The sequence below is a fragment of the Crinia signifera genome, chromosome 8 (genome assembly GCF_055691185.1).
Source record: "Crinia signifera chromosome 8, ASM5569118v1, whole genome shotgun sequence".
In the NCBI taxonomy this organism is placed as follows: domain Eukaryota; kingdom Metazoa; phylum Chordata; class Amphibia; order Anura; family Myobatrachidae; genus Crinia; species Crinia signifera.
Genome location: NC_139224.1, coordinates 122,435,208 through 122,457,387, shown reverse-complemented (window position 1 = coordinate 122,457,387; position 22,180 = coordinate 122,435,208). Strand labels below are relative to the sequence as shown.

At 44.0% G+C, this 22,180-nt stretch overlaps 1 protein-coding gene across 1 annotated transcript in view; it reads right to left on the bottom strand.

The window, feature by feature from the left end:
* Positions 1 to 11,819: 11,819 nt before the first annotated feature.
* Positions 11,820 to 22,180, bottom strand: part of GFI1 (growth factor independent 1 transcriptional repressor) — a 14,114-nt gene continuing 3,753 nt past the window's right edge. Inside the window, exons 3-6 of the mRNA XM_083158084.1 lie at positions 20,450 to 20,835; positions 19,302 to 19,439; positions 18,367 to 18,532; positions 11,820 to 15,128 (exon numbers count right to left, since the gene is read on the bottom strand). Of these exons, the coding sequence (XP_083014210.1) occupies positions 14,950 to 15,128; positions 18,367 to 18,532; positions 19,302 to 19,439; positions 20,450 to 20,835 (869 nt within the window). The 3' untranslated portion in view covers positions 11,820 to 14,949. The remainder of the gene's footprint in view (positions 15,129 to 18,366; positions 18,533 to 19,301; positions 19,440 to 20,449; positions 20,836 to 22,180) is intronic.

Sequence of the window (22,180 nt, the reverse complement as noted above, 5' to 3'; positions counted from 1 at the left end):
TTGGTCATTTTGACAGGTGCCAGGTCAGATTTAGCAATCAGGTCTTTGACATTTCTGCTTTTCTTGTAGCAAAACATTGGATAATTCACACAATATTGCCCTATTACAGAGTCTGCCTGTAAAATGTGCCAATGATTTATAACTACATCACGTATTCTTTTAGAAGCTATAGAATACGTGCTAATGAAGGTCAACCTGTCTGATTGGTTCAATCTGGTTTTAGAAATAAGAGCCTGTTCTTGCGAAATCTCATCACAATGATCAATGGCTTCACTAATCTCATCCCTAGAATACCCCCTCTCCTCAAACCTTTTCCCCATCTCTATCAGTGAGGGAGATACATCTTTATCATCCGACGTTATACGTCTCACTCTAAGTAGCTGTGATAGCGGTAAGCTACGCTTGAGAGGACGTGGATGGAAACTGTCAGCCATAAGTATTGTATTTTTATCAGTTGGTTTGCGTTACACGCAAGTGGTAATACAACCATCACAAAGGGTGACCCCAACATCAAGAAAACTGATGTAGATCTCACTGAATGCCAATGTGAAACGGATGGAAGTGGGCAGGTCATTCAAAAAGTCAACAAACTCAGTCAGAAGCTTGGGTCCACCAGTCCACACCATGAACAGGTCATCAATGTAACGAACATAAAAAAATACAAATGAAGAATAAATGTCATGTGACATGATATGCTGGTTCTCATACATATGCATAAACAGGTTGGCCATGGCCATGCCCTGCCGCTGTAAATAAAAAAAAAATTCAAAAAGAAAATAATTTTTTGTAAGTACAATCTCCATAAGTAATAATAAAAAATTCACATTAGGACCTTCATAGTGTGGACTGGCAGAAACCAAGCTCCTGACTGCATCAAGTCCATCCTTATGTATAATGTTGGTGTATAAACTAGAAACATCTAGAGTCACTAATAAAGAGTCAACCGGAAGTTTGCCCAACTGTTTTAACTTGTGTATAAAGTCGGTGGTGTCACGTAAGTAGTAGGTGGTATTCTGCACCACAGGTTGGAGCCAGAAGTCGATGTACTGGGAGATGGGCTGGCACAGGGATCCACAGGTGGACACAATAGGCCGACCTGGTGGATTGACTAAGGTTTTGTGCACCTTAGGCAACACATAGAGAATCGGGGTACGAGGGTGGGTTTGCGTAAGGAAATATACAGTGGGCTCGTCTAGCCACTCGTTGATGAGCCCCATCTGTATAACAGAATCAATTTCCTTTTTGTAGGCATACGTTGGATCATATGCCAACCTTTTGTAACACACCTCATCAGCAAGCTGCCGAAGTACTTCAGAGATGTAATCCAATCTATTAAGTATCACCACCCCGCCCCCCTTATCAGCGGGGCGAATGGTGATACTAGTGTTGGCTCCAAGATTTTTAAGTGCCATATTTTGCTCTTTGGAAAGATTGGAATAAGATACATTTTGTTTACTCATAAAGTCTAGGGTGTCACGCTTAACTAGATTGATGAAGGTCTCAATAGAGCGATTCTGGCAGGGAGGGTCAAAGGTGCTTTTAGTTTTAAAGGGGTGGGGTTTTTATATATATGGTATGATTTTGATCTTAGGCATTGCAAGGAAAAAAATTGCGTCGGTCGCATCGCATGCGGCCAAAAAATCGCATGCGATGCGACCGACGCGATTACCGCGATTTTACATAGTGAACAATGTTAAATGGCCCAATTGACCCGATTTCACATAGGGAACAATGTTAAATGGCCCACAGACCCCAAATACCCACCCTGAAGTGTGAAATGGCCCCCCAATTGTTAACGCCACCCCATGATCAACATCAACCCGAAGCGTGGTGAGTGCAGCGAGCCCGCGAGGGGCGGCGGAACGCGTCCTCCGACCTTTTCAAACTCCCACTATCCACTTTGCCGTGGAGTCGAGAATAGAAAGTGTGGCAAGCGCACCGAGCCCGAATACTTAACATGTATTCCGCTGCGCTCGCCACGCTTCGGGCTCGTATTCCGTGTCCCCTCGCGGGGCTCGCTGCGCTCCCCACGCTTCGGGCTCGGTGGCTCGCTGCCCTCGCCACACTTTCTATTCTCAACTCCACGCCGACGTGGATAGTGGGGGTATGAAAAGGTCGGAGATTTACATTTTACCATGCATTTCTATGTAAAATCGCGGCCATCGCATCGGTCGCATCGCATGCCATTATAATGGCATGCGATGTACATGCGATGCCCGCGATGGGCGCCCTTCTAGGAAACAAGTACCATATATATATATATATATATATATATATATATATATATATATATATTAGGCGTTTCATCGCGCCCTCCGGGCACTCTTCACACAGTAGTAAGGGGCTACGCCCCATTAGAGGTAGAAATATATTTGAGTGTCACGTATGTTTGTTATTTGGTGAAGGATGTGTTTTATGTCCATGTGAGTGAGAGCTGAAATGTTTTAAAATCAAAGTGAGTCTGTGGGTGCTGTATTTTGGGTGTGGGTGGTGTGGTGTTGTAGGAGTGGATAAAGGGGAAGGGTGGTTCAGTAAGCCAGCTGAAAATACGGTACTTGTTTCCTAGCATGGCGCCCATCGTGGGTCATCGCATACCTTAAGTTAAGGTATGCGATGGACGCGACTGACGCGATTTCAGGGCTATTTTTAGCCTTTTCCCCGACAATTAAAAAATCGCGTCCATCGCATTCCTTAAGTTAAGGTCTGGGGGCCATTTAACATTGGGGCCAATGTAAAATCGGGTCTCAGGGACCCTTTTACATTGATTCCAATGTAAAAATCGCGTCAATCGCAACGATCGCATCGCATGCGATTTGGTTGCATGCAATGCGATCGACGCAATTTCGGGGGGTCCCGATGGACACAATCTTTATCGCTGGCGCCGTGCTAGGAAACAAGTACCAATATTTTTCCTGAAATCAGTAACCAACTTTTGGCCTAGGGGTGCCGTGAAAAACATTCTGATACTTTAGGGTGCCGTGATTCAAAAAGTTTGGGAACCACTGTTATAGACCACAGGTTCTCTAAGTCGGTCCTCAGGAGTTCACCATATTGTGATTTCTTACTGCCCCCCCCCCCCCTAATTTTGCTATATTTACCCTGTACCAGAGGTGGAACTACTATTGGTGCAGCAGGTGGAGTGCACTGGGGCCCCTGAGGACTAAGGGGCCACTGCTACATCTGTCCCACTTCCTGTCACCCATTGGGTGACATTCTATGGATTGACATAAATGCGCATGTTTTTTTAGCACACCACATCGCCGCTATTCGCCCTTTTTTAAATCGCATTTTTTTAGTAATAATTTGCATATTTAATATGATGCGCTTTGGAGGCTGAAAAGTGTGAAGTGGTGCGATTTGCGGCGAAGTGGTGCGATTTTAAGTAACAAAAAAGTGCGATTTCTTCCGCCGGTCATGTTCGAGTTTTGGACCAACCGGAGTGCGATTTACAAAACTGTCTCCGCATGACTAAGAACCCCCCAACCTATTGGCCCACCTCTGTCCCCTCCATTATGCATCACACCCCTATATAAAGGGGCATTGGCGCCATTTCACTCTTTGATAGGAAGTAAGGAGCATGGAGAGGAGCAGTGGCAGTGTGAGTAGAGGAAGAGGTGTTGGTGGCAGAGTGAGGAGTGGCAGAGGGAGCAGTGGCAGAGTGAGGAGTGGCAGAGGAACCAGTGGCAGAGGGAGCAGTGGCAGAGGGAGCAGTGGCAGCAGCCAGCCAAGTGGGAGAGCCAGCAGTGTGGCAGGCAGCATAGCCACAGCAAGGCCAGCCCCAGAGCAGGCCCTGGCCATCCAGCCCCAGCAGGAGGAGGTGGAGGATCCGCTGAGGAAAATGCTGCCCTTGTCCGGGCTATCATGCCTGTATTTGACCGCTTACTTGGGAAAACTCACCACAAGACCACTGCACAGCGCAAAAGGGCTATGTGGAAGGACATCACCCAGGCGGTGAACGCTGTAAGTCAGCACAAGCGCCTGGTGAGAAATGTCAAGAAGAGATTCAATGACATCAAAAGGCAGCTGAAAAGTAAAATGGCCATGGAGTTGGAGGAGGCCACCAAGACTGGCGGAGGAAGCCCCACCACTGTGTGCTACACATCGTATGAGGTGAAGTTGAAGCGCATCATACCCCCTGAGGTCCTGCCTGGCATGCACGTGGCGGATACCGATAGGCCGCAAACGCCATCCAGAGCTGGTAAGTGTGACCATATGCAATCTTAAACAAACATGCCAATGTTTTCTAACTGTAATGTTCACTTGAATTGTTATGCTAAGTAAAGTCCTGCTGTGGAACTACATAGCCCAGCAAGGTCATGCACAAGAAATTGCCTGCTCCTACTTTCAAATTGCTCATAATGCTGGGCCTTGTAGTTCCACAACTGCTCATATTGATCAACACTGTAACATCCTTTCTAGCAGCCTACCATGTATGTGGCCAACAACACAGAGGTGTACTGGTGGTTTAGCTGCCATGGCTACATACCACGGATTATCCAATAGTTGTCATGTGTACAATTGTTTAATAATAATCTAACAAAATAATCTGGAAAAAAAATTAAAAAATGTGGGGAATAAATAATGCAGTCCTTATCCAAAGGAAGTATTGTCCATTATTGTCATTTGAATGCATGTTTGCTGAAAATGCTTATCCATTCAAGGTACATAATGGCTGCCCATCTTTCCTTGCACAGATTGTCCATCCCGAAGTGCTGCGGCATCCAAGAAAAGAAGGCCCGTTGCTGCTGAATCTGTGGAAGCAGGTAAATGAACAAAAAACACGCCATTACACATACAGTACACACACCCATGTCACATCAACAATATCTCACACTACATTCATCTCCTACTGCTACATTGCAACGGAAATTAATGTAATCTGAGCTAGGCATGTGACTTATTATTAATGTCAATGTTACATGCTGTATCGGGGTACATGTGTTAGTACATAAGACCCCTAGGTATTTTTGTCCAGCATCTCAAGCCCTTTCTAAAACAGTACAGAAGAGAGTCTGGCCTGTACATACATCAGTACTTATCTCTTCATCTGTATCCACAGGTACTATACAACTAGGGACAGATCAAACAGATTCTTCAATGATGATGTTAGACGAAATGGACATCATTCTTGAACCGGTGGAGACCTTTGCGGCAGAGGAAGAAATACAGACCTCATCACAGAGTGATCTTCCCCCAAGTGGGGTGTCTCCCAACCCACCCCCACCCACAAACACACCCCATACAGCAGCTTCTGCTTCCCAAGTAGCTAACTCCTTGGTCAATTTCAAGGAGAAACAAATAGAATTCATGGCCTCCCAAAGCCTGCAAATAGGTAACATCCAGGGGTACATGCGTGACACGTTTCTTCAATTACGAAAAATTGCACGTAGTGTACGGGTAGGTGTAGGCACTCATGTGCGCATTGCTAATAGCATTGACACCCGTGTTGCAGATCTAACTTCTGCTGTAAGGGAACAGAATAGCCATATTGTCAGCCTTGCGCAAAGTATAGCTGCACTAAGCCAATCATGCTCAGCGCAGACCAATGCCTTAATAGGTATGCAGGCCCAACTACAGCAGCTCGAAGGCAATGTCGTAGGTGGCGCAGCATCAACTCTCAGTAGTGTATCTAGCACCCCAATAGCACCCCACTTCCCCACCCGGTCGGAGTATTAGGACCCGTGGTGGCCTGGGTGCAGGTTCTAGAAGTGGTGTAGGGTTGCCTGATGGTGGGAGAAGATAGGTCATATTTTTGATAATTTTGTAATATGCAATACATCTTGTTACATCCCCCGACAGTTTTAATGTTTTACTGAGAAAAATGCAGATTGCTTCTGACATAGTATACTGCAGTAAAAATGTCTAACCGCATACCATTTTGTCAGTGTATTATTTATGAACCAATTGTTGTGTGAATTATGACATAGTGTAATGGTATATGACAATAGGATTGCTGTAAAGTAGTGTGGGGTAACTCCTGGCCCGTCAAAGGTTGTGGAACTACATATTCCAGCAAGCTCTGACACTCATGGTTTGGACTGTAATGGTTATAGTGTGTCAGGGCATGCTGGCACGTGTAGTTCCACAACACCAGTGAGCCATGTTTTCCAGCAAACGTAATTCATACATGTATCAAATGTACTTACAAGCTTGATACCAGCAAGGGATAGGTCAGCACCACCAGCTGCATCCGTTGGGCTCTGTGTATTAGGCTAAATGTGGGTGGAAACAGATGGTATTGGTCAACAATTTGTTTATGAGTACACTTACAGCACAGGTAAATTTTGGAGTACAGGGCACATGTGCTTACCAGAAAAGTAACGGCTGATGATGTGTGTGCGCACCAGATTCCCCCTCTGCGTACCACTCACTACCCGAGGTGTGGTAGGTTGGGCTTCCTGCACGACTGCTGCATGTTCCTCCTCCACATAGGCAGGTTGGGACAGGGCTATGTTGTGCAACATGCAGCAAGCCTGGATGATCATCACTACTTTGGCAGGGTGGTAAAGCAGCGTACCCGATGACCTGTCCAAACACCGGAATCGACTCTTCAAAACGCCAAATGTGCGCTCCACCACATTGCGGGTTGCAATATGGGCTTCATTATACCGGTGCTGTGCAGGGCCCTCTGGGGAGCGCAAAGGTGTCATGAGCCAGGAAACACACCCATATCCTGAGTCACCTAAAACACAGATAGGAAGTGATTGCCTTATATGGTAAGGTATGTGTTTCTTTCAAACAGGACACACTGTTAGAAGAACAATATGCTTGTGAAACAGGAAACACACACATTAGGGCAGGTACAAATAAGGACAGACAGGGTAATATGTAAAAAGGTACTTACCTAGTAGCCAGCCCTTTGGCATTTGGTGGTCGGTAAATCGGTTCCAGAGGGCTGAGTGTCTCAGAATATAGGCGTCATGGCAGTTCCCAGGAAAGCCTGCAACAACACTCAGGATTTTCAGGTGAGCATTGGATACAACCTGCATGTTCAGGGAGTGCCGCCCACGCCTATTGACGTAGACGTGGCCCCGCACGTGCGGTGCCCTAATCCCAATGTGTGTGCAGTCTATAGCTCCCAGCACGTGAGGGAATGCTGAGAGTCTATAGAAAGCCAACTTGTGGTCCTGCCACTCCAACTCAGAACTGGGGAATCTGATGTATGTCCGCCACAACTTCTTTAAAGCAAGTAACACTTGAGTAAAATGCTTAGAGAAAGTGTGATACCCCCAAGGACCATGAGGTCACAGACTGAGTGGAGCCTGTGGCCAAATAGTAGAGGGCACACATTAATTTGTTCAGCCCAGACACTGCATAGTTGCCTCCCCCAAAAGGGTCCAAATCATCTCTCACTTGCTCATATAAGTCCAACAGGTTAATGCGGTTCAGCCTAAACATCCCCACAACCTGTTGATCCGAGAGGGAGTCCAGGTACAGCCGAGCACGATACATACGTGGGGTACGCAGTAGTCGGGGGGGTACCTGGATCTGGCGCGCAGCTTCCTCCCTCCTGCGTAGCTCCTCCAAATGGGCCACATCACAGATAAGCAACTCCAAACCACTCTGCAAAATCTCCATGTCTCAAACCCTCACAGGTGTCCTTAATGATGTTGGGGTTTATGTAGGGGTGTTTCTGAGTGATATAGTGCGATTATTAGACCCCTAAAAAGTGCGATTTGCGAAAATGCATTGCATGAAATAAGCGATTTGTATACTTTTCTGTACGAAAACATCTGGATGCGATATAAATGAGAATTAATCTCGCACTTTTGGTCCGCATGCCTTAACACACATAATATGTGATTTCAGTCCCTTAGCGCATCCTATTAAATAGGCGATTTGACGGAAAAATGCGATATCGCCATTTTGTTTACTGATTAACGCCAAAAAACAGAAATCTCATCCCATAGAATGTCACCCATTGTTTTTGTATGTCACAGTCTGCCTCCCCCTGCCTCTCCTCTCTGCCCCCAGCCTCTGTCCACTTCCTCTCTCTGCCCAGCATCTGTCCCACCCTCTCTCTGCTCGGAATCTGTACCCTCCTCTCTCTACTCAGCATCTATCCCTCCTCTCTTTGTCCAGCCTCTGTCCTCTTTCTCTCTATGACCAGCATCTGTCCCCCTCTCTTTTCCCAGCATCTATCCATCTCCTCTCTCTGCCCAGCATGTATCTGTCTCCTCTATCTGCCCAGCATCTATAACCTCCTCTCTCTGCCAAGCATCTGTCCTCCTATTCTCTCTGCCCACCTTCTGTTGCCCTGTTCTCTGCCCAGCATCTGTTTCCCCTGTTCTCTGCCCTACATCTGCCCCCCCCCTCCACTCTGTTTTCTCTGCCCAGATTCTGTTGCCTTGTTCTCTGTCCAGCATCTGTTTCACTTTTCTCCTCCACTCTCTCTGCCCAGCATATTCCTGTATCCCTCATATCTTTTTCTTCTTGTACCCCATACACTATATCATATCTATACAACCCTGTATGTCGAGAACATCACTGGGCCCAACCAGCCAGCACCACAGCTGGGTGGAGACTTTTTATACAAGCCCCATCAGCCAAAGCCTTAACTCCCTGACCAGTCAGCCTAGGGCAGGACCCTGGGGAAGTGAGGACCCCCAATGAAGGGTTCCCCCCTCCAGCGTTACCCCTGCCTGTACTGAAGCATGGGGCTGTCGCCTGTGCTCCTTGACTATGGGCACCAGGCTGATGTTTGTGTAAAAGATAGATAAACCTATTGGGTTTTGATGTGGAACTATGAGTCCAAGCAAGCCTGGGCAAGACTTGGAGAACCACAAGTCCCAGCATGTGGTCGATTAATGGGTTTGCTGGGACTCTTAGTTCCACATCAAAGCCAATAGGCAAATAAAGACACAAACACAACACAAAAATAAAACTTTATTCCATACAGAGCCCATACATATAGATACTCACCTATATCTTGACCCAGAGCCTCGGTCCCCTTGTCCTGTAGAATCCATATGGGGTACCTGCGGAAGGAAACCATAATCACCAGGGTCCTCCGGCAAAGGAGGACCATTGCGTCCTCTTCGTTCCATGTAGGTATCCAGGGGGTCAAAAATAACAAAATGAATGACCGGACACCAGGAATTGTGTTTACACTTGCGTTTCCTCCCCCGAAATGAGGGACGTCACCCCAGGTCCTCCCTCAGCCAATCAAGTGCAGGCTACAGGGGAGCTCCACACCTGATTGGCTGATGCGCAGCTCCATAGACATCCATGTTATGAGAATAACATGGATGTGGAGCTGTTACCACTGTGGGTGACAATGTTAAAATTTTAATATTGCCGCCTATGGAGGGAGCCACTAATTGATCCTGACCGCAAAGTCAAGTGGGCCTTCAAATCACTTCACTCACGCAAGGCCATGCCCCGTTTTACCGCTGCTGCCCCTCTGCCTGCGGGGAATAGATTCTATTCACCCCCCCGCCTCAGGACACCTGGCTTTGGGTGGGATGCGGGAATGTCCACTCAAAAAATGTTCACATTAGTAGTGAAACTTTTACATATAATGTCCACAGAAATAGTGCCCCTTATGCACATTTCTGGAGCTCACCACCTGTGTCCCTCCAGCAACTGTCCCACCTCCTTGTGTTTCTCCAGACCACTCTCATCTTGTCTACAGGCACACAGAAGGCTTCATAGTGGCTCTTTCACTTGAGCAGTGGTGACGACATGACATCACATATGCCATTTGACAAAGGGGTGCTGCTTTGACAGGCTTTCTCGAAAAAATTATTGTGCAGGGCTGTAGTAAAGGTGAAACTAGTTCCCCCTACCATTATAGGTGGGGGAACTCGTTTTACCCCAAATCCCCCCTCCCCCCCCACATACACACGCACACTTTAACCCCTGCTCAGAGCATCCTGGGAATGTGCCAGGGGGGCATGGCTAGCACACAGAGCTAGTAAACCCTAATAGATCATGCCAACTTAAGCCATGTCGACCTTTTATAGGTGTCGACCTATGACCTTTCGACCTACGGATGTCAACCCAATGTATGTCGACCTACATTGGGTCAACCCAATAACCCATACCGAAAGGATACTATGCCTAATTATACCCCTTTTCAGACATACGGCAAAATCCCAGGTTTTTGCACATGAACGCGCATCAACCCAGGGTCTCCGACCCTTCTTTTTACCTGGGTTGAGGACCCGGGATTTAAGACCCGGGTTGACCCTTTCAGACATTAGAAAAACCCTGGTTTTTCAGCAAATTACTGGGTAGAACTGCTTCACCCTGTAATTTGCAGCTGTAAGTGTGAAAGGGTGCAGGCTGCAGCCGGGAAAATGACCCAGCAGTCAAAATGCCGGGTAATTCCTGGGTAGTATGTCTAAAAGGGGTATTAGTTTTTGCACAGCTATTTTACAATAAATACATACAATTATGTTATTACAATAAATTTGCATAGTTTTGCTATATGAAAATAAGACTGGTTTAGGTAGCATTGTACAGATGCAGACAGTAAGTCTTTGGCTTTAGTTCCCAATAATATTAGCGAAAAACATGAAATGACTTATTGCTGGGATCCAGACTCGGTCTTTCTGTGTGCGATACAGAAGCGTCCCCTGATCTAACCACAGATTCTGCATGGGGTTACCAGACGTTCTTCCCATGCTAAGCGCAGCGCTTCCCTTAAACATGTGCACTGTCTCCAGTCCAGATTTATTTGTACTGGGAACGTATCTCATAGGCTTTCACTTCCTTCCTAGAAAACAATTATGGTTTAGAAACCAAAGAGTTTCCTTCTGTATTTTTTAATTTTTGGGGGAAGAAAGAGAGGAAGTTCAGGGTAATTTGTGCTTTTAATAATGTAATAAAGACTTTTTTCTTATTTGTGTTAACAGCAGTTCTATATTTGCATATAACAGCTTTGGCTGGTGCAGGTACAGCATAGGGCCTGATTGGGATTTGTGTGAAATACCATACAAATAAAATGCAAATACAGCATACGGTATCTGAAGTAGATATGTCATTCATGCTGCGGCTAAGAGAGGACTGCAAGCAATATAGCCAGGGCCAGATTATAGCTGGGAAAATAAGGGCGGGCGCTCAGGGGCACCCGCACTGCGGGAGCCCTCACATTGCTGCGAATATTGCCCACTCTGAAATCTTACTTTCTCCCATGTATATGACGTAATGTGTATAAGGGGTAATACTGTGTGGTGTAATTTAAATAACGGATGCCACTGTGTAGTGTAATGGGACTAACGGACACTAAAGTGCGGTGTAATGTGAATTGGTAGTATTCTTTGGCTACGCACCTATATTTTTGGCGCACGACTTCGGCACAAACAGTCCCTATTTTGAATACGGAAGGCACCAATTTTAGTTACTCCTAGGATGTGCTGAGAGGCAACTTAGGATGCAGGGAGGGGAGGGGGCAGGTGATTTTTCTAAGGATGTATAGACCTTCTAAACCTTGAAGATAGTGTGGCCATACCCCTTCCAGCATCATGGTACAGTTTTGACATAATGATGTGGCCATGCCCCCACATCTGACCACACCCTCGGGCCCTGCCCATACATAGTCACATCCTCGAAACCATTGGGAAATTGCGGTTCACGATTCGAATAACCGGCAACACTGTGTTATTGGAAACTATTCCCAAATATTGAAGGGTTGCAATAACGCAGACGTAGACATCATGATTAGATAAATAGATAGACAAATAGATACATTGCTTTGACTATATTTGTTTGAAACATAAAAATGACTCATCCAATGAAGAAAATTTATTTTATTTAAAACATATTTTTTTCAAATAAATATTAATCAATAAAGATATAACACTCAAGAACGGTCCGATGCCGATATATTTACAAAAGCCAGACAAGTAACAGCTTTACTTGTGAGTTACAAGAAGTATTTTCTGTTTAAGGCAATGATGAATCAGAGTGGAAACATATCTGATTACGATGTGCACTCTTCAGCTCACATTCTGCTAAATCAGTGCTTCCCAACCCCAGTTCTCAAGTACCCCCACAGTTCACGTTTACCTGGTCACCTGTTGATTTTTAAAATGTGACAATTGGTGATACGCAGCGCACCAGCTGGGTGTCTCGGAAAACCTGAACTGTTAGGGGTACTTAATGATCGAGATTGTGAACCACTGTCCTAAATAACTGACCCTTTCTACCTCTTCTTTGCAAAGTTAAAACCCTCAATCTCTCTGTGAGATATCTTAATTATGCAAGGGAATAATGCACCCTAAAGAACTGTATGCATATTACATATAATGTAAAGTAAGGGTGCGCTGTATGACTTAAATAATAAACTTTGGATCTCTATACAGTAAAAAATACCATGGAACAATCCCACAAATACAACATTTTCAGAAATTGACCTTGTTTGCCCAGTGATTTGTCATACATGGGGGCTGCAGTATGAACCCAGTGACATCAGTTTGACATCCTTAGTGCATCCATACATGGCACTTATAACAAGTCATTTTATTTATCGGTATGGATCATTGGATAGAAAGCAACTAGGCCGTCAAGCATTAGGTCGACACCACAAGGTTGACATGCCTCAAGGTCAACATGACTGTAGGTCGACATGGGGTTAGGTCGACAGGGCCATTAGTTCAACATGGTGAAAGTCGACAGTTAAAAGGTCGACATGGGATTTTCTCACTTTTTTTGTCCCGAATTTCGATACAGTCGACATGGACACGTAGAATTGCGGCCCCTCGCATGGCTCGCTGCACTCGCCATGCTTCGGGCAATATTCTATTCTCCCACCATGCCCTAGTGGATGATAGGGCATGAAATACCGCCTGTCGGCACATGTCGGCTCCAAAAAAAGTGAAAAGCACCATGTCAACCTTTTGACTGTCGATCTTCCTCATGTTGACCTAATGCTTGTGTTGACCCAACAACCATGTCGACCTAACTCCATGTCGACCTTCAGTCATGTTGACCTTGAGGCATGTCGACCTTGTGGTGTCGATCTAGAGGCCGTATCCCTTATTTATTGCCCTGAAAGTATCCTTTTATTAATATTGTTTTATCTTTCTGACTTACATCAGCTTGTTTTCATTTTGAGTCTATAGATCAAGTGCTCTTATACAAGAGTTGTATATTTTATAACTCTTGAATCTAATGTTGTTTTTTTTGTGGCCTTTGGATATGACACAGAGCTGCTCTCTGAATGCAACTATATTTAATATGTAGAACAAAGCTGTTTGTTATTTTTAAATGACAACAAAATAAACAATTAGGCTTTGATGGTATAACGAGGTTGCTAGAAATCCTAGAAGAAATATAGAGTAGTGTATTTAGGTAAAGTTTCAGGACAACACATTCAAGGCAATAAATGTAAGTAATCTGGAGGTGACCCGTCACTTTAAGTTCCCAGTGACTATAGGTGCAAGTGGTCACTAATTGTGTTAATGGGCCTAATTCAGCATGGATTGCTAATTAGAGAAAAAGCAGTTTAAATGTCCCTTGCAAAATTGCTAATGCATCGCAAATAGCTATGCATGTGCAGATCCATTTACAAACATTGAACAGCTTTTTCCATATGTGCCAGTCTAAAGGTGCCCACACGGTGCGATTATCGCACCCATTATGGGCTGGATCATATCGCATTGCATGCGATGCAATGAGATCTGAGGGCAGCACAAAAAGAATGTGCAGCACATACTTTTTGTACTGTGCTATGCGCGCGGGAGCATCGCATCGCACCGTGCCATCGCACCGTGTATGGGGGCCTTAAGGTTTCCACTAATCTGCTAAAGAAGCAGGCTAGAAGTAATCATCGCTGATGCCAGAGACCCTCCCAAAAAAAAACAGCTGGGCACACCTGCATTTTTACAAACACACCCAGAAAACACCATATTTCCACCTCTAAGCGCTGTCTTCATGTCAATCAAACTGAGAATACTATGCTTATGCATAGTCATTCACATACGCCTATTGTCCAAACGGCAAATTATCACTATAGCGGTCCATGCTGAATTCAGGTCCAATATCTGCAATTAAATGCTTCATTTGAAGGGTAAACAAGCAATTATCATATGTCCCCTTGTTGATATGATCACCAAATGCAGATACAGCACAACTGCACAAGACACAAATTCAGATCTGATTGCAATACAAATTTGTTCTCAAAATGGGCAAAACCATGTGCACTGCAGGGGGGCAGATGTAACATGTATAGAGAGAGTTAGATTTGGGTGAGTTATTTTCTTTCTGTGCAGGGTAAATACTGGCTGCATTATTTTTTACACTGCAATTTAGATTTCAGTTTCAACACACCCCACCCAAATTTAACTCTCTCTGCACATAATACATTTGTTATAATACATGGTTTGGCCCATTTTGAGAACAAATTTGTACTGCGATCAGATCTGAATAAGAGCCATAATCTGCATCACATCTCTCCTATAGGATCCCATGTGATTCATAGATTTCTTCGACTTCTACTAATTCTATGGGAGATTAACATTGAACATGCTGTAAAAAAAACAATGTAAAGTTGCTTCCCATTATAAGTGACCTGACATAATGGTATATTGCCATACTATGTGTAGAAAATGTGCCTGTTATTCATTATAGGCTACTAAAAAACTCACACATCAAAATATTGTTTAGTTATTCCTTTTCGATATTGTTTAGGTGTTTTAAACTCAATTAGTTTTGCACAAGAGCCATTATCTGAACTTAAAACCAACTCTGTTTTTGTATAGATCCTCTGGGGCTGATGTCCACGTGTGTATTTGTATTTGTAGACCTTGATGTCCTCCAAGTCACTTTGCTTGTGGAAAACTTGTTTCTTTAGACAGTAATGTTGCTGCTGATATTAGTTATTGAGCTACATCTGAGATTTCTGAATGTTCCACCCTCATTACTAGTCAGTGAGTCAACACCACAGATTTTCATATTTTCATACAAAGGTTTCCTGTGTGGTACAATGGAGTTTTCATTTAGTGATCATTTGAGTCCATGCTGAGTTTCGCGATGTCTCCTCAGATCTACCTTCCTCTGAAAGCCCTTGCCACACAGGTCACAGCCAAATGGCTTGAAGCCGGTATGCTTCCGGCTATGCGTGATCAGGTTGGAGCTCTGGCTGAATGCTTTGCCACAGACTTGACACTTGTGAGGTTTTTCTCCTACAAAAAAGTGACAAAGGAACATTAAAGGCATCACATTTATGTACCTTACAACAACAGAGAACATATATATATATATATATATATATGTATATATATATATATATATATATGATAAAATTATTCCATACAGGATGAATGCAGTAGTTGCCCGTAATAGTAGTAGTAATTGGTTCTAGGTATAATTTAACCCCTTGAGTGATGGGATTTGCTGGGGCAGGAAAAACCTACCAGGGCAGGTCTGTCCTGCCCCAGCAATACTCACCACTCAAGGGCAGCAGCCAGTCCCGACCCTCCCCCTCCTGTCACCCCCCATTCCTGACCGCTGCCCTCCTGCGATCTTACGCTGGAGCTCCCCACCCCTATTCGCACTGCAGCAGTGACCATACCAGGTGGCAGGTCATGCTCGGGGAGGTTCGGGGCAGCTCAGGGGGACTCGGGTGCCCTATCTCCTGAGAGCTCCCGATTCCCCCCGAGCCGTCACTGATGCAGTGCGAATGGCGGCGGGAGCAGCGGCAGGGGAGCTCTGACATATGATCACCAGAGCGCGGAGGGGGGGGGGGGGGGGAGTGTGACAGGAGGTGGGAGAGCAACGGGAGGGTGCTGCTAGAGGTGGTGCGCCAGTGGTGCACAGCCTGAGGCATCACTGGTGCGCACCTACCTATTTTTCGGGACAGTCCACTGCGGCGGCGCAGCTGATCCCGTAAAATTTTCAGGCATACCACTGAAGTGGTTAATAGAATGTATGTGGTTGCTGTGGGTGACTTCTCTCAAATAAGTAAAATTCACTCTGGCACAAGTAGCAAAAGAATGCCACTCATATTCTTGCAGTGGCCCTTATGCCCCTCTTTGAGAATGGGGACTGGTAAGGTGTAATCCTTTGCTGGGAAATAATACATATTTCTCAGGGCAGGCGGGATGCCGGGTAGAGTGGTGCAATCCTGCTGCGCTAAGGGGACTTCCCTGTTCCATTAACCCTGCTTACAAGAACAATATGACAATTCTTACATAGGACCTGTAACATGAGAGTAGGCTGCAGAATCACGTTTCATAAAGCAGAAGCATTCTGAATCCTAATTTATCTGCATAGACGCTTCATTATTGTAGACAAATATTTACACTAGGACAAGAGCACTTAACTCCTACAGTGCCAAAACGTAATGTTTCCATGTGTTTCTGACAGACAATGCTCTAGTTGCTGCATAACCTCTTCAGTGCCGTGTGGGAGCACACAGACAGTACATTCATTCAGTGTAATGATGAACCATAGGTACCACTAGCAGGGAAGAAGTTAAATACTCATTTGTTTTACTTGTATTCAGCTGCATAATACAGAAAGGGAGATAGGGTGCACGGGGCACTGATCGCTGCATCATTCAGCCCTGTTCACCTGTCATTTCCAGTGTCCTTTTAAATCAAGGCCACATACACAATAGGTTGCAATTCATCTTTGAGAATAGCGCGTGTAAGCAAACACTGGCTGGATGGTATTAAACCCACACTGATTGGATTGCTAGGATTCAGCTAATAAACAGATGCTGGTATTGAAGGTAAATCTCTCCACAACTATTGTTCGCACAAAGTCACTGACTTTAGGACAGTGATGACAGACTGGGTTATGAACTAAAGCAGGATCCCACAACTGCCTGATGAAATACAATTTATAGTTTGTTAAAAGATTCTAGTTGTATGATACCCAGTGGCGTAAGTTCGTTCCAGTTGCCCGGAGGCAAGATATATATTGGTGCCCCCCCCCCCCCCACACACACACACACATACGTACACACACAACCCTATATAACCTTTTATAAAATATATATATTCTGTTCAGCATATAGATCGATCGATAGATAGATAGAACATGTATATATATATATATATATATATATATTTCAGAACTCAGCCACAGAAGCAATATCGTTGGCTTTCAAATAACTGATTTAAACTTCCAGGGAGAGGTGTCCCTTTGGGAGCAGGAGCCCAGCGGCAGATAACTCCATTGCCTCCAAGAGTTCTGCCTCTGATGATACCATCATTTATAGATTTCTTTTTTTTCTGCAAATGAACAATCTATGAATGCAAGCTGGTCTCTGAGATCCATATTTATCTGTGATATTTACAATATTTCAACTTCAGAGGTAAAATTAATATCATACATAGATAATATATCAGTAGTACAGTGCTATTTGTGGAGGAATTAATTGATAATTAATAATTAATATTAGAGAAGTTATTTTAGCCAATGTGCAAAAGTGCAGGGACAGGCATAAGCTCAACTGGAGGAAAGAATCTGATGGTTGATTCATGGTTCCTAGGTTGTGTTCATGTCTTGTACTGAGCGTAGATTAAGGATTGGGGGGCCCAGGGCATATAAAACAGAGGGTCTGGGGGAAGGGGGGTCTATATTCAATTGACAGGCTGTATGGATTGTGTATATTAAATTTAAATCCCTATATTAGATTTAAACTAATTTGTATAATAATGCCTGGGTACTGTTTATAGCTCCACCTAATTGAGAGTCAATTATTTTATTAATTTTCCTTGTAATTTATTATTATTTATTAAGTTTTTTTATATAGCGCACACATATTCCGCAGCGCTTTACAGAGTATAGTTGAACATTCACATCAGTCCCTGCCCCCGTGGCGCTTACAATCTATATTCCCTACCACATGTACACGCACACACAGACATTCTAGGGTTAATTTTGTTGGAAGCCAATAAGCCTACCAGTATATTTTTGGATTGTGGGAGGAAACCAGAGTACCCGGAGGAAACCCACACAAGCATGGGGAGAATATACAAACTCCTCACAGTTCGGGCCATGGTGGGAATCGAACCGATGACCTCAGTGCTGTGAAGCAGTGAGATACGGTCCCCTACCTGATCAGCACGGGGCGATGATGTCACATGATGTCAGTGCCCGTCCCCAATACGGACAAGAGCGTTCCACTGAAAAGTAAATCCTGGCTTTTACAACAAACAGAGGAAAAATCATTTGATGGTGAGTAACCATCGAATGATTTTTCCTCTTAGCGGGCGCATGCGAGCAGATGTGTAAGCGTACAAGGCTGAATCAGGCCCTATACGTGTAAGAGAGAACTTGCCATTATTGGAAGGATAAGCTTGTTACTGACAATGCATATTCTTACATACAGGGAAGGTATGTTATATTGGTTGACCCCTGAACCCACACGTGTAGCCACCATGTGGCCTGTACGTGTACTGCGTGTCTCACCTGTGTGGATGAAGGTGTGCTTCTTCATGTCTGACTTCTGGTGGAACCTCTTGCCGCAGTACTGGCAGGGGTATGGCCTAGTGTCTGAGTGTATTAGTAAGTGTGTAGAGAGGGTGGACGATCTCTTAAAACTTTTGCCACATATTTTACAGTCAAAGCTTCTTTCCTGCAAACAAACAAAAAAAATAGGGGTCAAACTTCATCCATACAAAAACATATGCAATTATTCACATGCATTTAATAAACTTTACATTTCTTAAACCAGGTTTGAGAGTGCCTTGAGGCCCCCATACACTATACAATTTTGGGCGCAATTTCACCCAATTCCAGCAGCTTGGGATGAGAAATAGGATTAAATCCGCGCCCAAATAGCATGTGTGTGACACACAGCCGATGCGCGGTTCCCTGCACGTTGGATTGGAGCCGGAGATCATAAGTGCTACACATAAGATCTCTGGATCAGACCCCCTCCCGGCGGCAGGAAAGGGGGATAGTATGCAATACATCACAAGTAGAAGTACTGCATGCGATCCTGCCAGCCAGGATGGTCCCGGGCAGCTGAAGAGGGATTGGATGTGACTTCTCTGAGGGTCGTATAGTGTATGGGCACCTTAATGCACAGGTGACTTAATCAGTTCCTCAACCATTTTTATTATACCATCTGTGCACAAACAGGGATATCCTTAAATCCTGGACTTTGTGGAACCACTAGGTTATGGCCATTTTTAATTGAGCACTAAGGGAACTTCTGTATTAATTTAGATGATTATTTTCTTACTTTTCTATACACCTCTCCAAACATCTCACTCCAGCTTCCTCATTACAGATACATGCTCATCTCTGTCCCCCAAATCCCAGGAACAGTCCCAGTGTGCCATAGGAGCCCCATTACTGCTTGGTCCCCATACTTGGACCATCATTCCATTTCCTATTACCTGGGAGTGAACTGCCTTATGTTGCTCCAAGCTGACAGCATGGCCAAACGTTTTTCCACACATTTCACAGGCAAAGGGCCTTGTCCCACTGTGAGACCTGCGCACATGCACCTCCAGTCCATGAGGTGTGGAGAACACCTGGGAGAGAACAGAGAACAGTGAATGATCTGTCAAATAAACCTTACCATAGTAATACTACATTAATAACACCACTTGAATGAACACCCATACTTTCTGTATGTAGAACTTAACCTCATGCATAAAATTCATATACAGTATCGTTAAAGACTGTGGACCAGATGCACTAAGCTTCAAAAGTGATAAAATGGAGAGTGATAAGCAGCCAGCCAATCAGCTCCTACCTGCCATTTCACAGACTGTGTTTGAAAAATGTCAGGCAGAAGCTGATTGGTTGGTTGTTTATCACTCTCCATTTTATCACTTTTAAAGTTTAGTACATCTGGCCCAGTAAACTTGTGAGAAGGGCCTTCTTGCCTCCCGGCTGTCTATTAAAACCTCATATTGTTTATTACTGTGCTTCCAATTGCAACAGAATATGCTGGCACTGTATAATAAATGATAATTAGATAGAATAGTGAGAGATAAAGTAACAATCAGTCAGCTCCTAACTCTCCTGTCTTTTTCCAAACACAGCCTGTAAAACGGGCAGCACGGATGGTGTAATGGTTAGCATTACCGCCTCACAGCACTGAGGTCATGGGTTTGATTCCCGACATGGCCCTCTTCATTTATGATCGCCATCACCTGTGTTAAAGCACCTTTCTTATCAATTAACCTGTTTAAAACAGGTGATGGCAATCATAAATTAAGAGGGAAGACCAGAGCATTGTGTCCCTCCTGGAGAGGGTCATGTTGGGAGGTATGGTTTGTATGATCTCCCAATGCTTATGTAGGTTTCCTTCGGGTACTCTGCTTTCAAAAATATACTGGGAGGTCAATTGACTCCCAACAAAATTCACCCTGTGCATGCACTGTACATGTGTTAGGAAATATAGACTGTAAGCCACACTGGGGCAGGGACTGATGTGACTGTTCATATATTCTCTGTAAAGCGCTGCAGAATATGTAGGCGCTATATAAATAACTGGTAATAAATCAAATAAATATGTTGCATGATGTATATTTACCTTGCTGCACTTTAGACATTTGTAGGAGTCAGTGTTAAGCAGTAGCCGTGTGCACAGCAGGTCAGACTCCACCTTAATGCCTTGTGTCTTCTCTCCATATAAAGCCGTGTCAGAGCGAGAATCTCCATAGCGAGTCACTCCCTGCGCGTAGTCCCCATAGAGGCCGTGCACACCCCTGTCTGAGCTGTAGAGAGGTGGAGGATGAGCTGGAGGATCCCTGTCTCCATAGAGGCTCAGGGATGAACTTCTCTCCAGTCCTGATGACCTGTAGTTCTGCACCAACTGTCGCAGCTCTGACCCTGCCAGGTTGCTCCACATGTATGGTTTAAATGACGCAGGAAAGGCTGGAGAATCGTCCAAGGACGGGCAGGCGGACCTTTCTGAGGCTGGGAGAAGAATATTAAAGTGTAAGAGAAAATGGGCAGCACTGTTGGTGTAGTGGCTAGCATTGCTATCTCTAAATTCAATTCCTGAGCAAGCTCCACTGGGGCAGGGATTGATGTAAATGACCAAAATATTCTCGAAAAAAAGTGATTAATGTTATGTGTGTGCTATATAAATAACTGATAATAAATACATAAATTAATAAATAAGAAAATAATTGATCTACATTTTCACGTTAGTAAAGCAGTAGACATTGGTTAGCATTGCACCTCACAACACTGAGGCCATGGGGTTAGGTTCCCACCATGGCCATAACTGTGTGGAGTTTGTATATTCTCCCAGTGCTTACGGGGGATTAATCTGCTCTGGGTACTCTGATTTCCTACCACAGTCCACAAATATATACTGGCAAGTTAACTGGATCCCATCAAAAAATGCATCCTAGTGTGTATGTAGATTGGTAGACTGGACTGGCCAAATAATTCTGATCTGCTGTCAAATTCTATGTTTCTGTTGTATCATGTGTGGTGATTGACAAACCAAATCCTAATTATTAGGGTTTGAATGAACAAACATTTTAATAAAATGCCACGATAATCAGCTAAATCTCAAATAAAATCCTGAATTTTGGGCACCCCTATTATATACTTAGTAACCATATTGTAAACACAATAATGACAAAAGGTTAAAGCACAACCAGATTATAAATCCTTAATATTCCCATGTTGCCTGTTTTTGCTATGAGTAAAATAATAATAATAATAAGAAGAAGAATAAGAATAATAATATTATTACTATTATTATTATTAATGATAATATTAATGCTATTATAATCTATCTGCACCTTTATCAATTTACTTAGTTACACATTAAATGAAATTACATTAAAGGGCCCCTTACACTTGTGAGATTTTGTCAGATTTGACCCAATTCAGGTGGATTGGGCCATTTTATCTGACAAAATCTGATGTACCTGTCTGACACAAATCTGATGTGCCTGATGTGTAGGACCCAATGCACAATCCCGTGCGCATTCGGTCTAACCAAGAGATTGATCCTCCTGCACATAGGATAAATCTCAAGTCAATCAGGTCCAATTTGTTGTAAGGTCCAAAGAGTAAGGGGGTCTTAATTCTCCTTGGAACATATTTGGGGTAAATAACTTGTTTGACATTTTATTGTCAACTACTATCTGTTCTAATTAATGTAATTATTGTCCATATGTAATAAAAAAAATCATAAACATTCCCATAGTAAATAACTACTTAGAGCTTTTATTTATATAACCTACTCAATATCCCTAAAATACAGTATATAGCCTCCATGCTCACAATCAGTAACATCAAT